General features: G+C 41.4%; 1 protein-coding gene across 4 annotated transcripts in view; it reads left to right on the top strand.

Moving 5' to 3' along the window:
- Positions 1-6,023: 6,023 nt before the first annotated feature.
- The window catches only part of MIB1 (MIB E3 ubiquitin protein ligase 1), a 102,753-nt gene continuing 91,727 nt past the window's right edge, over positions 6,024-17,049 (top strand). For 3 of the 4 annotated variants that reach the window (XM_073331409.1, XM_073331410.2, XM_073331412.1), the window contains exons 1-2: positions 6,024-6,655; positions 13,780-13,951. In XM_073331409.1, the coding sequence (XP_073187510.1) occupies positions 6,427-6,655; positions 13,780-13,951 (401 nt within the window). In that variant the 5' untranslated portion in view covers positions 6,024-6,426. Of the gene's footprint in view, positions 6,656-6,800; positions 6,921-13,779; positions 13,952-17,049 lie in introns of all 4 variants that reach the window. The other variant, XM_073331411.2, reaches the window with a different exon arrangement.

Below are 17,049 nucleotides of genomic sequence, written 5' to 3'. Positions count from 1 at the left end.
ATCTCAGTGACTCAACTGAGGTTTCATCCAGCTCATAACATTTCTATAGGCTGCATCTGTGTATTTAAGACAGGACAGCTACCATCTATTCCATTTTATGTCCTCAGCTCTTGAATAGTTGTGTCTGCAGCCTTCAGTGGAACAAGTTGGGGCATTTCTGCTTTAAACAGATAGTCGTAACTGACTGCAATGATACTAGTCATGTAACCAATGACTACTCAAGTAAATGTGTTTGAAGGATCAGGCTCAGTGCTTCTAAAAAGGTAATAACTGTTTTTATAGGAGTTCTTTAAAACCGAAGTGTGTCCAGAACTTAATTGGGAGACTAAATACCCTTTCTTTGTAAAGTGTAACACACAAGGCTAGAGTCTCACCTACAATCCACACATACATAACCCCAGAAAACAGAATAATAAAAACTAATAGCAATGTCTGGATTAAACGGTGCCTTTTAAAGGGCACTGCTTTTCTACGGAAGGTTCACTGGATAAGATAGGCCACAAAACAAAGTCTTGATTTGACAAAAGAATCAGAAGTTTTAGCCTTTCAGTTAGTCATGTAATCCTATCCCAAAATCAGCATACCAGGAGAGTATTTCATACACTGGATGGTATAAATTATATTTGGGAGCTTCCCCAGATGTTAGTCTTTGTCCGATTGCATGTACATTTATAAATCTTTCAGCAAACTCAGCCAAATCTCAGCCACGTTTGCACTGCAGCCACTTTACAATGGTTGTGTTGCTAAGGAGACCTGGGGGAGGAGAGGAGATTTGGGATCCAAAGAGGGAGGTCCTGTGCTTCTTGCAGATCCTGGGGAATCAGTGAGATTTGGGGGCTGCCACTGAACCTGCCTCCACAGGAGGAACCCTGGAGAGCTTGTCCCCTGTAGTTTTTCCAGAAGTGTTTTTTCTCCCCACATAACAGTGACTAGTCTGTGCCATCTACTGGATGGAATCTGAACTGTCCAATGACAGGTTTCAGAGTAGCAGCCCTGTTAGTCTGTATCTGCAAAAAGAACAGGAGTACTTGTGGCACCTTAGAGACTAAGAAAGTTATTTGAGCATAAGCTTTCGTGAGCTACAGCCCACTTCATTGGATGCATGCAGTGGAAAATACAGCAGGAAGATTTTATATACACAGAGAACATGAAACAATGGGTGTTACCATACACACTATAATGACAGTGATCAGTTAAGGTGAACTATTACCAGCAGGAGAGAAAAAAATCTTTTTGTAGTGATAATCAAGATGGACCATTTCCAGCAGTTGACAAGAACATGTGAGGAACGTGTTTGGTGTAGCTTTAAGAAGACTCAACAGAGGGAGGGGAAGGGAATAGTTTTTGGGAGAACTTTTTTTTTAACTGATCACTTAGTAGTTCTGTTTCATATTTTTCTTTCTTTGATACCAGCCAGAAGAGAGATCATTAGAGTAGAGATTAGTAATAGAATGTTAACCAAAAGAAGTGAATTTTGAGAGGAATTTGAAGGTTAATTGGCTCACAGAGAGATGGGGGCTATTCAAGGACCTGACTTGGAAAGAAAGAGGGAAAGGTAGGGGCACAGCCGGACATGAAAAAGTAAGTAAAAGAGAACAAGAGCAAAGAGGTGAGTGGGTGGAGGTGTACATAGGACCTTGAGTATAAAGATGAAAAATCTGAATTCAATGCAACAAGAAACAGAAAGTGACTAACGTGACATTTTCATAGATATTTGAGAATCTGCATTTTGTTTAGTGTGGGAAGAGAGGCAATGAAGCCATAAGGGAGAAGGTTGAAAAGGTCCTTATTGTGATTCCAGTTAAAAGTATTGACTTCTGCTTTTCACAGGATAAGCACATTTGGCATAGTTTCAGTTCTCTCTTAACAGGGTATCTGGCCCCTTAAATGAAACTGAGCCCAGCTCTCCTATCCCAGTCCAAGTGCATGGTCGATTGGTGAAATGGGGAGGGCAGGGCTGCACTTGGGACTTACAAATGAGAGCGAGCCTAAAGGCAAAGGAAAGGCCAGAACTTAGAGTCTAGAGAGAGGGTCAGAGTTCAGAAACAGAGCTGGGCTGAGAGCTGAAGAAGGGAGTGGTGAGAGCTCCGGAGTGGAGCCAAATCAGGCTGATGAAAGGAGAAGGCAGTCAAGGGGTCACCTACAAATTTCCCCAGGCCAGAGAGCCATGGCCAGAGAGGGCAGAAGGCTGATAGCAGAAGAGGGAGATGTCTGCTAGCTCTCTCAGCCAGCGAGATGAAGCTGGAGATCCCAAGGGGCTGAAGGCTAGGGGATAATGATGAGATCAGGGGTGAGCCTGCTAATGTCTCCTGGCAAGAGCTAGAACCAACCCTGAGAATGAAGCAGGGCAGAGATGCACCCCAGCTAGAGGGGCTGGGGTGAGAGGTGGTGAGAGATGCAGCACTGTATCTGAGAGTCTAGGTGGGGTGAGATACTGGAACTGTACCAGAGAGCTGGGACATGGTGAGAAATGGCAGAGCTGTATTTGCTTTTTATAGACTGTTGGACCTTGAAAGTAGTGTTTGGGTTTTGCTGGGAAATTGTGGACTATGGTTGTGGGACTCTTGTAATTAACCTATCAATGGGTTATTTATGTTTAGAAAGCTTGTGTGGAGTTACTGGGGACTCTGGAAGAGGGAAATAGATGTCGGGGCTGCTGGTGTGGTCACCCTGAGGCCACAAGGGGGTACCCTGTAAGCCACTTCCCTATGACTGGTCTCTATCTAGGTGTGTTCTCTTGTCCTAAGGATCGTTGAGACATCATCATACTTGTTACCTCCCAGGGGTCTTTCCTCACACAGCCTCTACACCTGTCATATCTAATTATGTGCTATGGATAGCTCATTCCTTGAAACCAGAATTTGTCCATACTTTTTGCAGCTTAATCTTGTTAACCCAAGAATTGTATTAAAAACAAAATATCCCACCACATCAGTTCTTTTGTTAACATGAGTACTCATCTTTTCAGGACCAAGATTTGGAAGGGACACTATTATTTAAAAGCACTGAACTCCTCTCACTCAGGCACAAGGAAGACCTCCTCAACAATTTTAGCCAAAGGGTAATAAAAAGTATGTGTTTTAGATCATCCTCAGCAAGGAACACCAGCTCTACGCTTGCTGATAATCAATATCTAAAAAGTAGAATGAATCAAATGAGAAAATTATGATCCTAGGGCCATCAATGGATCCTCAGTACATCAAAGACCCACAGTTGGAAAGAGAAAATGTTCTGGTAATTTGCCATTCACAACTCTTATGAATTTATGTACCGTTCTGGCTGAATGGCTGCAAAACGCCATATACTAACGTAATAAGCTTGGTACAAGCAAAATTCACTCTCAGCATAAAGACATCCAAGCAGTTTAAGAATGACACACCTTCCTGGCATGATACATGTTAATCTTTTAAAACTTCCACTGAAGAAGTGGAAATCAAACTCTGTGATAGGGAATGGATGTACAGAGGATACATTTTCATATTAAAGAAGATATTCCTTATGAGCAAATACTTTGGGGTCTTAGTATGGTGGAGGAAACAGTGACTAATGGGATCAGTGCTATAGTTGTTTAGAAGTTTTGTGTCACTACTGTGCTATACTGTGAGAAAGCTGTTTGCAAGAAAAGTCAGGAAATGCTTTCATAAGCTCTTCTACCGCTGGTGTGTAAAGGAAGTACAGAAAGGGAAATAATAACCTAGTTATGAGGCAAGCACAGCTACCTTTTAGCAGTTATTTTTCTCTTCTGCCTAATCACTTAATCCTGCCTAGGATGCTTAATACTCAGCATAGCAAATCCTTGTAAGGACAGACAAGAACAATGAGATAACATCAGTCAGTCTTCTTTTAGTTATATCTTCTGTCAATCACAATTTGGTTTCTTATTAGAATTGAAGGGGAAAACATTTTTTAAGATGGATAAACATCAACATGGCATGTGTGGAATTAAAGGAAACCCAAGAATAATCTTTAGAGTGAAATATGTGTGTGTGTAGATTTATTAAGAGCCATATTCTAGATCTTTGCGCAAAGTCGGGGTTTTGTGCAGGGGAACTTCATGGTGGGCCAGAGTTGGGTGAGGGTGCATACTCCTTTCCCCCTCAGTGTCTGAACCATTAGCATAGCTACTATGATAGCTTCTGGGCTGTTGTGCCTGCTGCATCCCCACCTACCTTGGGGTTTACAAAGGCACTAGCTCCATTGCCTTCTCTGTCCTGCCACTCCTCCAACACACACACAACTCCACCTTCTGCACTGCTGCAGAGCTAGAGCTCCAAAGTGAGCATGGAATACATAGAATCCTGTCAGACCACACCTCAGTCTACTTTAACTGCATAATGGAAGGGCAGGGTTCCATTGCCTTTAGAGATTTGGCCCTAAATATGCATGGAAATTCTGATAGGTGTTCAACATTAAGGCTGTGGTGAAGTATTCCTTCTATTTGGTATCCCCTGCACAGGGTCCTATGCCAAAAAAGCTAGTGAACTTTTTATTTAGTGGATTGTCATGCTCTTCGTTGCCTATTAGACTTGTCATAAAATGTGAGTAAAAAGAAAAAAAAAGGATATTTCCTGAGCCTGTAATCAAGCAGCTGTGAAAAAAATAATCTTCTCACAGTGATGATCTCATATAATCTTCATCTTTTCTCTATTTTAATCTTGCTTTGAACACGAGTTTCATAGTATGAGGGCAAATGTGAGTTCAAAGCCATTAAAGATCTGGAAGAAACCCTCGCAAGGGGGAATCAATATGTTTTGTATTCCTGATCCCAATATTCTGATACAAATAACTACACAAAAGGCAATTCCTATATTTGCATGCTGTGATAGTAAAGGAGAGTGGGTCCTCATAGCCTTCTACATTTCCTTAATGGAGTTTGTCAACCTCATCCAATTAAATCTGTTGTTCTCAAGCCCCCATTTCCGATGTACAGTATCTACACTTGAGTCTCTCTATCCCCAGCACTCCTTACATTACATCTTGCACAGGTGTCTTCTCCTTTTCTCTGCCTCTCTCTCAAAGCTATTATTTCTCCTTCTCTCGCTGTCTTTGCAGTTCTTTCACCGTATTTTTTTCCAAGCTCCCTCTCTGTTCTCTTTCACCTTCTTTCTCTCCTCCATTTGCCTCTGATCTCTCCCCTTATTTCTTTTTCCCGGTTTCACTCTGCTTTCTCTCTCTCCCAAAGCATAGTTGACAACATGTGACCATTTTTGCCAGGAACAGTCCTCCTAATAAGCAGGGTCCTGCTGCCATTAGACAACCCTCCCCGCAGTCAGTGGATAGGTTGATGGGCATGTTGAGGAATTTTAGGTTATTTTATTTTTAGAAGGTGAGAATCAAAATGCCCCAGACAGTTGGCTGATTTGAAAAATCATCCCTTGAAAACAATGTTCCTTCCCACAGCTCACCATTCTCCTCCCCCCGCATCCCCCATGGTTTCCCTTTCCTCCCACTACAGTGACATTTACTTGCAGGGACAGTATATGCTTTCCTCTTGACTGTGCCCTACCCTCTTCCCCTGCTCCTCCCTCCAATGCCCATAACTGCCTGGTAGCAGCTCCATCCTGTCCTGGCTGAAATCAGTATAGCTGTAGAGGCAGATGCTGGCAGGGCGAAGCCGACTGCCATGGTCCCAAAACCATGTGAATCCTCTTCTAAGAAAATGAGGGGAAACTTAAAAATATCCAGCTGCAGGGGGGTGCAAGGCACCACTATTTTATTACGTATGTGTACTGGCTAGAGGCCCCGCTTTGGGAACGAGGACTTTTACTACCCGCAGCAAATGTAAAGCTCCACAGAGAGCAGTGGATGTGCATGATACTGCATCAAAGAGGTTGGGGTGGTGCCCACCCTGCCAATAGACTGAAGCCAGGGCGGTCCACGCGCGCCCCCCCGCCCCATGCCGTGTGCAACGCTCGACTCCTCTCCCTAGGTGGCGCTGATGAGCGTCCCGCTCCTGCGTGGCACCGTTCTCCTTTCAGGCACAGGGGCCTCAGACGCGCATGCGCCGCGAGGGGCAGGCCAGGTCGGGCCAGGCGGCCGCGCATGCGCCGTGTGTGTTCCTGGCCAGAGGATGAGGCGGCGATGGTGGTCTCGCTATCTCCCCGCCCCCCGGCTCCCGGTCGCCGAGGTGCCCGGATGTAGTGGATGAGGCAGCGTCAGGCTCGCTCCTGCCCCTGGGACGTGTAGACGAGTGGCGCGCGGCTCGAGCCAGGAGCGCCCAGCGCGGGGACCCGGGGGGAGAGCCAGAGCCTGCGCCGACCCGCATCCTGCCCCCGCCGCCCTGCAGAGCGACCGGCCGGCTGCCCCGGCCAAGCGGAGAGGCCCCGCTCCCCTCCCCCAGTGCAGCCCCCGCGGAGACGCTCCCCGTGGCCGGGCCTCCCGCCGGGCCCCCGCCTCCTTCCACCGTGCGCGAGGAGCGGCCCCGGCATGAGCAGCGCCCGGAACAACCGCGTGATGGTGGAGGGGGTCGGGGCCCGGGTGGTGCGGGGCCCGGACTGGAAGTGGGGGAAGCAGGACGGCGGCGAGGGCCACGTGGGCACCGTGCGCAGCTTCGAGAGCCCCGAGGAGGTGGTGGTGGTTTGGGACAACGGCACCGCGGCCAATTACCGCTGCTCGGGGGCCTACGACCTGCGCATCCTGGACAGCGCCCCCACCGGTAAGGGCGCCCGGCCGCGGAGCGGGGCAGGGCGCTCCCTTCTTTCTCGCCCCGTTTGGGCAAGGGGCAGGAGGGGCTGGGGTGCTCGGTCAGAGCGGGGGTGCTGTGGACTGGACCAGTGGTTTCTTTCTCTTTTCCTCTCCAGGGTCCGAAATCCTCCTGCTGGAACTGATGGGATGAACTTCAGCCGCGGGGCGTTGTAGGCTGTAGGGGAAGTAGCCTGGACGTCTCTGTTGTGGACTTTTAAATCGTGATTAGATAAAGCGTTAGTAAATGTACAATAGGGAACAGTTCTTCTGCAGGAATGGGTGGGGTTGGAGGGAGGCGGTGGGACCCAAGATTTCTTTCATCTTTACTTTTTATTCTAAAAATCTCTCTCAAACTGGTTCAGTCACTTTGTATTGAGGGCAGCAAGATGTCTGGCAGCAGCCCTTTGTTAGAGCTAAACTCATCAGCTAATTTAAAACATACCTTACTTACATTACACTTTATTTCTACTTTGGAAACAGCCAGAGAATGTTAACACTCAGTTAAAATAATTAAGTTTTTAAAATTTGCTTATCTGTTTATGCTTTGAATTTACTCAACTTGGACAATGAGTCTAGAGCTGTTGGTTTAACTCTCATGTTCTCCTGCACTGACACTATGCGGCAAATTTGGTGGTGTAAATACTACAGGGAATGTTCAGGCTAACAAAAGCCAAACCCTGTGTTTTCATTTAAACTTTCAGAAAAAGAAAAATTCTAGTGGGCTCTTCTTTTCTTTTTTTTCCCTTCTTTTTTAAATTAAAATTTGGGCATAAGCTTACCTGACAGGATTGGTTCAGAGGAAGGATAATTGGTCAGATTTATTGGAATTTCTAGTGTTTTCATTTCATGTCTCATATTTGCATTTTGCATTGAGAAGAGAAAATGAATGGGAGGAGGAGAAGGCCACTGGTCCAAATTATAGATACAAAGAAAAATGATGTAGAAAGCTTATGATGTTTGTTAATTTCTTTAGCAGACTTCATAAGATACAGAAACACAGAACTTATTAAAATTGTTAATACAAATGTGCAATAGAGAAAAAACTTTAGTCATATTGAACACTTGAGATGGATACCCATGATTCTAAATGTGGCACTGTTCTTCTCTACATATCCTTTTGCTGTGGTAGGATTGGACTAAGTATTCAGTAGGGATATGGTTTAGAAACGTAAGCTGAAATTTTTTTTGAATTGTTACAGAAACAATAAGGAAAGAGAGTGTGTGTGTGTTTCAGTCTTGGATACTGATTTTGCAAATGTTTATGCTTGTGGTTAACTTCATTCACATGAATGATCCTACTGAAACCCGTGGGCCTGCTCCTGCTTAAAATTAAGTATATGCATGTGTCTGCAGGGTTGGTACCTTAAATGCCTGCTGTTCTTGATCCAGTGTATAGACTTCAAAGGAGTATTGTCAACTTGAAATGTATCTGAAAGTTCTTAGCTACTGTAGTTGCAAGTGACTGTGGAGGTTTTCACCATTTTTTTTTTGCTATTTTTCAGTTTTTGTATTTTTGACTTGTAGATAGTATTTATTTCTGTCTCATGTATTAGCCTGATGACAGCATTCTTCTGCACTTGTTTGGGATAAGCTCATATTTTTGCTTCATGTCAGGCTCCACATGAGGGTGTTTGCAATAAAAGAGGAGTTAGGGGAGTTGTTGTTTCTGAGTTTTAGGCTAATGGATGTCTCCTCTTCATAGAACACCTGTATGGAGCCAGGGGGTAGCTGGAGTTGGGATTGAGTGGTAAATCTCTTCTTCATGTCACAGTTCCTTTTGTGGAAGCGATAGAAATTTGGAAAGAAGGGGATGCAGCGGGGAGGTAGTATAGTCTAATAGAGAGGACACAGCATTAGGACTCTGGACCTTTAGGTTCTAATGTGTTTTGTCACTGTCCTGCTGTGTGACCTTGCTTGGGTAAGTCATGTCACCTCTATGCTGGCTTCTTGTCTTATGTAGATGAAACTCTTTCTCACTGTGTAATTATCTGTCTAGCACAAGGGGGCCTTGATCTCAGTTGTGATGTTTAAGTACTATTGTAATACAAACAATAGCAAGAAATTGGGGAGGGGGGTGTTAGAATTTGGGAATCAGCACTTTAGTACTGTTAGAGTGGCAAGTGAGAAGGAATCCACAAAGGGAGGTTTCAGAGTAACAGCCATGTTAGTCTGTATTCACAAAAAGAAAAGGAGTACTTGTGGCACCTTAGAGACTAACCAATTTATTTGAGCATAAGCTTTTGTGAGCTACAGCTCACTTCATCGGATGCATACTGCGGAAAGTGTAGAAGATCTTTTTATATACACACAAAGCATGAAAAAATACCTCCTCCCACCCCACTCTCCTGCTGCTAATAGCTTATCTAAAGTGATCACTCTCCTTACAATGTGTATGATAATCAAGTTGGGCCATTTCCAGCTCAAATCCAGGTTTTCTCACCCCCCCCCCCCCACCCACAAACCCACTCTCCTGCTGGTAATAGCTTATCTAAAGTTCCTTACTGAAAAGACCACTATAAACATCAGCAAAGGAACAGAAAAACCTTCCTTTTTAAGAGAGAGAGAAAAAAAGAAAAAAGTGTGGGGTGGGGCGGGGGTAGAGGGAAGGGATGGAAAAGAAGGGGGGGAAAAGCCCAAGTGGGACATATTGTTTGAATGGGGCTGTATCAGAAACTGGATATTTTTTAAATTTTAAGAAAATTTGAGTTGACAGTGTGTCTGAGGTTATGTCTTCACTGCAGAATTCAATCAAGTGTAGATAATTTGAGTTAACTCCTCGCAGGTTAGCCTACTTCCAGTGAGAGCACCATACTTTGAAATAAGTTGAACTACACAAAGTAGTTGTGTTAGCACCTGATGAATTGTACTAACTTGAGCTTTAACCTGTACCCCTCTACGGGCTAGCCAACTAAGGTTAAGAGCACTGCCATACTTGAGTTAAGGGTTTTTGTGTATAGATAGGGTTCAAGTTAATTCTGCAGTAAAGCAAGCCCAAAATATGTTTTATATGTTTCTGGAGATATACAAATAACTCTGATGTTTTATTATAATATATAATAAAATTAACCGATTTTACACTCCAACATTACTACCAGGATAATAAACCACTGAAATAAGTGCATTACAGCGTCTAGACAGATGAATAAAAATATAATTCCATGATTTTTCATTATCTTAAAATATTGATATTCATCTTGATTAATGCATAGGGACCTTGAAATGAAATTGCTTGTCTTGTAATTCTTTGAGATATACTGTTAAAATACTATTTATAAAATAAAAATTCAGTTGGTTTTCAAATAACTACAAGCATGCTAGCTCAATTTTATATTCATTCCTCATTCTGAATACCTAATAAAAGGAATTCTCAGTATAATACACACTGTGGATTTGTTTCCAGTGTTGGAACTTTCTAGTTTTTCTACCAGATTGCCACAAAATCTATGGACTTTGTATAATCAATTCTGTTGATTGAAGTTCTTGAAGCCAAAATCTGTTCCTACTGTCAATCATAAAGAAACTTGAGCCCTGTAAACAGATTTAGACTTCAAACATAATTGAGTTTATTTTCCAAAAATGTTTGAGTTATATATAAAACGCTGAATTTAACCATTTGATTTCACTACTCACAGGCCTGTGCACTTGTCAGAATACAGCATTTTGTAGGCACATAGTAATTGACAGATGCTCTATGTATTTAAAAATTACTTATTTTAAATGTTTGACAGTAGTTATATATTTTAATCACTACTGCAAGGCTATATTAATGCTTCATAAGTATCAAATCTTGCAATTCCCTAGCATTTCTGCAATTTCTGTCTTGGTTAAAATGAAAATTGTCCTGCTGGATCATGGGGGAAAATGAAGCTTTTATTGCTTAATCAGCAATCTTACTCCAGACCAGAGTAACATTGCTTACTAAAACTCAGTGTTGTCTGAAGATTGTTCAGTGACTTCTGAAATGAAGTTCTTAGTCCGTGTCTAGAGGTATCGGCTAGACACCTCCATTTCAGGGACAAGCTACATTAGTGAGGCAGTTTTGGGAAACGTGCTCTTGCTGTATGTGTGTACTTCTTCGTTTTAGAGTAGCAGCCGTGTTAGTCTGTGTCCGCAAAAAGAAAAGGCTACAGCTCATGAAAGCTTATCCTCTAATAAATTTGTTAGTCTCTATGGTGCCACAAGTACTCCTTTTCTTCTTTGTTTTATGGATAAATAGAGATGGAGGCCTCAGTCATGACATCTGTATGGATAGACTTTATGCCATCATGGAGACCCAGTGGGTCTTGTGTGCTGGTATAATGTCTGATTGTAACCATTCAGTGTTCAAATGGCAAAGAACAAATCTGCGCCTTGACTTTGTCTCATAGGAAGCATTTTTGTGTTAGCTGTATTTCCGATCATGGTGATATTTCACTATGATATTGTATACTTGTTCAGTTTTTACAGGTTTGCTATTTATCACGGTTTTCTTCCACAAATATGTTTGTGTTAAACAAAAAAGGAACAGGAAACATACATAAATCTCAACTACAAAAATCTCAAAACCATTTTCAGAACTTTTTTAGTGCTAATATAAGGCAAGATTTATCAAAAAATATCACTGACTAATCTGTGATCTGTCAAAGTTGTAAAGTGAGTTTCTGCTTCTCTATTGTGAATATGCACATGGTTAGTATAAATAATTTATTGGATTAAAATGTCAGACTCTTCATTAAAAAATCTAACTTGAAGAGTCACGTTCCACATTTATTTACACCTGTCTTAATGGTTAAGTCCTGCCTTAAATATTTTATAATTTCAGTTGTTGAAACTTTATTTTCATTTAAGTGAACAATAAAATGTTTTATGTTGATGTAGCAACAGACAGCTTGATTCAACCAAAGAGAGAAATTGTGGATTGCCAAGATACTTGAGATTCATCATAACACCATGTGTTTTGGTTATATTTCTTCTGTATTAATTTTGACCAGATGAATGCTGCTGATAATATAATTCCATACTGGTTTATTTACTGAAACAGTGGGTTTTTTTAAAGCTAATTCCCCCATTTGCTGCAGAATCACCTTGATTTTTTTTTTTTAAAAAAAAAGTCCTGTCTCTTTACCTCCCTGTCTGTATCCTTTCTCCTTGATAGGTCTGCCAGTATCTTGCATGATGTGAAGGTGGGGTGCATATTACTTTTTTAGAGTAGTCAATTGTAGCCCAACTTCAATTAAAAATGACAAATCCCTTTGCACCCCCCCACTTTCCCTTTCCCATTTTCTCAAGGAGTATAAATTGGTAGCCTCTTGGTGATCATTATTTTAACTTTCTGTATTGCACTAAACAAAATGCAATCTTGAATGTGGAGGGGGTTACTGAGTCAGGGATGTAAAAAGGAAGAGGATGATTTTAGATCAGTCAAGGAATTTAAACAATGAGGAGAGAAAAAAATAAGTTATTTTCCTTTAAGTCCCTTTGAGGTCGGCCCTGGGATGACATAAGAGGCAGAATAGGAAGTGGTTAGAGATTTTGCAGACTCTACGCGCAAAAAGGATTCACTTTTATTCACTTGTCCAATTGGCCGCGTCACTCCATTAAGACCTCAAAGTAGGAAATAAGGAGTTTGGTGCCTTTGAGTCATTTTTACCATTTAGTGTGGTTAAAAATGACATGCCTACTATACCTGGGTGTACAAGGGGGTCCTCAGAAGGCAGCCTTATGACTGTTTTCCACTGTTCCTGGTCTGGGGGAATCTTCACACGCAAGCTTAGATGTTTGCCATATATCTTTATAGGCAAAGAATGACAAAAGATGGGGTGAGAGGATATTTGTTTCGGAGCAGTGGCCAGGTGGGAAGGCAGTTCTCTTCCTCCCTTTCGCGGTCCCTTTCCCTCAAGCTGTTGGAAAAGGAGTACTGGTTCCTACCACTGTGGCCACTTTGCACGAGGGTTCCATCTTTCAAATCAGCATCTAGCTAGTAGGTAGCTGATAAATTTGAAGCCCTCACTCCCAAACCACTGTTCCTTCTGGACAAGAGAAGGAACCTTTTATTTTTTTGTCTGTTTCCTCTCTAATGTCAGAGATGCCTAGTTGTCTCAAGGCTGGGTAGCTGGGGCGGATTCTCTGCTACTATAACCCTTGTCTAGCATCCATTTTTGCGTTGTCCTGACTACTGAATAGCACCACTGCTTATCGCTTCTGGTGCTCATAACTTTCCTAACAGCAGTAGAATGAAGCTGACTAGATTCTTCTGCATTTCACTGCTGTTCACAGGGTTCTGAACAGCAGCAGTGAAAACTTTTAGGCCTGCTTGGTTCTTACTCTGCTATAGCTTGGAAAAGCTATGAGCATATGGAGAGGCTTTGGAGCTCTCTTTTGGCAGACTTAGGAAACAACGCTCCAGCGGTTTGCACGTGGTTCAGGTTTGCAAGTTACCTTAATAACCAAAAGAGCTAGCAACTTAATTTTTTAAAAATCAAAGCATAGATTCTATTGAATAATAGCAGTTGTCCATGAGAGCTTCCTACTGATCACAGGCAAGTACATTTTTCAAACTGTGGTTAAAAATATAGATGGACAGAATTTAAGGTCCTTTGTTGTCCTGCAGCTGTTAAATATAAATCAGACTAAAACATCAACTGTTAGATCCTTAACATAAACTGTGTCACTGCACAGTAGTTGTTACAGTTCCTTATTGAGCCATTAGTAGAGAATTAGCCTGACAGTTAAAACTCCCCAAGAGATTAGTATTTTTGATGGGGATTTCTGACAATTTAATCTCTAGAAGTTAAGGGAAACTTCATTATCTTTCCTCTTAGAATATCTGTATTGAGTATGTAGCTGGGAAAAAAATAAATGTGGTCAGTAATATATATTGTTGAGAAGGGAAGGACCTTTCAGCCATGGACTAGCAACCAGAAAGATGAAGGATAGTCCCCAAACCTCTTCCCCCATCCATAATTCCTTGATTGGCATGGGCTAATATGGTTGCCCCTAGTGAACCTGCTTGCTCAAGTATTCTTTGATAACACATTTAATTTAATTTTTAATGGCAATAAAGATCTAAGTAGTATTTTTAAAAATCATACTGGTGTTACATTCTTGTTTTCATAGGTATCAAGCATGATGGGACTATGTGTGATACTTGTCGACAGCAACCAATCATTGGCATCAGATGGAAATGTGCTGAATGCACAAATTATGACCTATGCACAGTCTGTTATCATGGGGACAAACATCACTTGAGGCATCGTTTTTATAGAATAACCACACCAGGAAGTGAAAGGTAAAATGTGTGTTTTTTTTCCTGAGTTTAAATACAGGAAATAATTTATTGTAGATACATACTTTGTCTAACTGCTCATTTGGTTACTGTAAGTTAAGCGATATAACATATTTGCTCAAGACACAGATTCTGTTCCTGATTCTGCCACTGATTTATTTTGCAGCCTTAGACAAGTCACTTAACCTCTCTGTCATGCTTTCTTTCTGTAAAATGGGAATATGGTACTTTCCCTTTGTTAAATGCTTTGAGAATTACGATTAAAATCATTATGTAGGTGCTGAGTATTATGGTGTCTCAAACTCAGTATTTCTTTTTTTTCTTACAGCATTCTGTATTATTACTGTGTCAGAGTCCTAATTCACTAGCTGTACTTCTGGTTGTGATAAGGAAAGAAGGCAGAACAGTGTATTTCTTCGTGAAAGAAAAAGTTTCATATACAAGTAATGTCCATGAAAAGTCGTCATTCTTTCTGTGAAAGACTGAGACTGTTTTTCATATATTTTTCTGAAACAAATACACATTAAGTATAGTGTTTTCATACCTGAGCTTTTACATAGCAGGTATACATTTGGAGAGACATGAAATTTGAGCTTCCAAACTGTCCAGTAGAGTTCACAGTGTACTTTTCTGTTCACTTATCTTTGAAGCCTAACCATGACCACTTAAATGCCAAAAGTAATTGCTTTATTAACAATTCACCTATCTGTGCATTTCTGATGTTTGTACCACTGTAGTATATAGGCACCAAAATACATAATGTCAACAGGATAGCTGAATTAGAATTATGACTTCGCTGGAATATGAGGCATAAAGGATAAGTTGGGTCAGGGAGGGGAAGATGTCTTTTTCAAACACAGGTCTTTAATAATATTTAATAGAACACAGAAAGTGACCTGGAAGAGAAATTGATTTCTATACAAATATTTTTTTTTCAAATCTGCTTCTGTTTAAAATCCCATTGCATTGATAGGCAGAATGGTCTTCTTTATATTACTTCAGAGTGGTAGCTGTGTTAGTCTGTATCAGCAAAAACAACGAGGAGTATCTGTGGCAGATTAGAGACTAACAAATTTATTATTTATTTATTAGCCCACAAAATCTTATGCCCAGATAAATTTGTTAGTCTCTAAGGTGCCACAGGTACTCCTTGTTGTTTTTATATTGCTTGATAGTTGAACTTCCGAGTCCCTTTTAAAAAGAGGTATTTGATGTAGCCAAAATGTTTCTATGAGTTAGTCTGTTCCAGCACATGCCCTTTTCGTCTTGTTTTCCGAGGTAAGCAGTGATAGCAATCCATAGGCTCACCATATACTTATGCGCTCTTAGTGCTCATCCCCTTAGCTTCTTCCTGTAGCCCAGTTTGACTTCTGCCTTGATGCCGCTCATATACACAGAAAGGATGTGTTAGCTTCAAGAAACCTGTTGCTGTTGGAGCCACTTTAGCTGTGAAAAATAAACTGAAAATATGTAACTTTTTTTTGCCGTGGAATTTGAAGGAAGGTTCGAAAGAGGTAAGTGTTTAGAGATATTCCATTAGTGGGTGAAGGTAAGCTGAGAGCTCAGCCAATTTAATTCATGAGTCCAGAATAGTATGATGAACTGCATGCTGATGTCAAATCTACTATTGATAAATCTCTCAGTTTTGTAGACATTTTAAAAATTTTTTGACAGAAGGCTAAAATCCTGTTCCAAACAAAACATCTCTTTATGGAGTCTGTCACTCTCATTCATTCGCTGGACAGAAAAAGTAGAAGAAATCACTAATCACTTGATCTGCTGTTTGCGTAGTTTGCAATAGCAGCTTATTCCTTCTGTGGCTCCTCATCTGCTGACTGTGATAAATTCAGCAGAAGAATTTTATTCTCTTCCTAAAATGGTTGCGGGACATTGGGGGTGGATAGGAGAAATCTACAGTTCTGCTTAGATTAAAGATATGCTTTGTCTGCCAAAAAATCTCGGGCTTCATCCCATCGTGACTTTTAGGGAACAGAGTACGGGAGTATGGGCATTCAGAATAGTGACTCTTCAGAGAAAATTTTAATTTTACCTATTCAGGTCTGTCCCTATGTTATACCAATAAATTAAAAACCAGCAGGATCTTATTAAAGGGGAAAAGGCAAAATACCACATTCATTGTGAATACAGAAAGAATCATAGTAAGCAGTTAGTTATTGTTGTAACATTCCATTCAATCTCATATTTACACACACACACGTTCTGCAAGGTTGTTATCATAGTTACCAGCCTTAGAGTTGCTCAGGCCAAGCCACTGGCCAGGTGGCCTGGATATGAGGAGGGAGCAGGGCCTTGTCAGATGCTAATCTGATGCTCCTGGAAGTTGGTTTGTAGAATCAGACCCCAAAGTTCTCACTTTCTAGAGTCCATTTTTATAGGAATTTCTTCCTATGCCAGTCTATGGGAATTGCTTCATCATGCTGTTGCTGAATCAATCAGCAGATGAGACATTCCTGACGGCTCCGTGCTGCTAGATGTTATCTTGTTCTTTGGTTCTCTCATTCTTGAGGCTGTTGGGTGGTTATTTCCACTTGACGCCTTCTTCAGGCGATGGACACTGGATTCTTAGGCTGGCACCTCCCTGATCATTCAGTTATTATCCACACCAAGCATCTATCCACATACATCCTCTATCTCTATTTTAATCACAATTGTTAATACAACAAAAGGGTGGGGAGTCTCTGGGTGCTGTTTCTGTTACAGAGTATTGCTTTGAGTCTCTCTCTGTGTGAATTGCTTTGAGAACAGACTCTGTCTTAGAATGTACTAACACAATTAGCAGCTTGCAATTTTCACACATAGAGGGAGAGGAACAGTACCAAAAACCAAGAGACCTCTTAATTAGTGATATCCTGGAATTTAAACTATGGGGAATCAAACTCATTTGTGATTTTAATACAGAACTTCTTTAATATGATCCAACACCTACCTCCACTTGCAGTCAAGGAAGTACCCTGTTCAGGCAGATCCACTGGGGACATATAACTTACATTCTGCAGAAAATTGAGGGTGGGCTGGAGACGAGATTTTGAGAAGTGCACTACAGACAAATAAGAGTGATGGAAGACAAGTTGAAATATTGA

Source organism: Lepidochelys kempii, chromosome 2, assembly GCF_965140285.1.
Source record: "Lepidochelys kempii isolate rLepKem1 chromosome 2, rLepKem1.hap1, whole genome shotgun sequence".
Taxonomy (NCBI): Eukaryota; Metazoa; Chordata; order Testudines; family Cheloniidae; genus Lepidochelys; species Lepidochelys kempii.
This window is presented reverse-complemented; position numbering and strand designations above follow the sequence as displayed.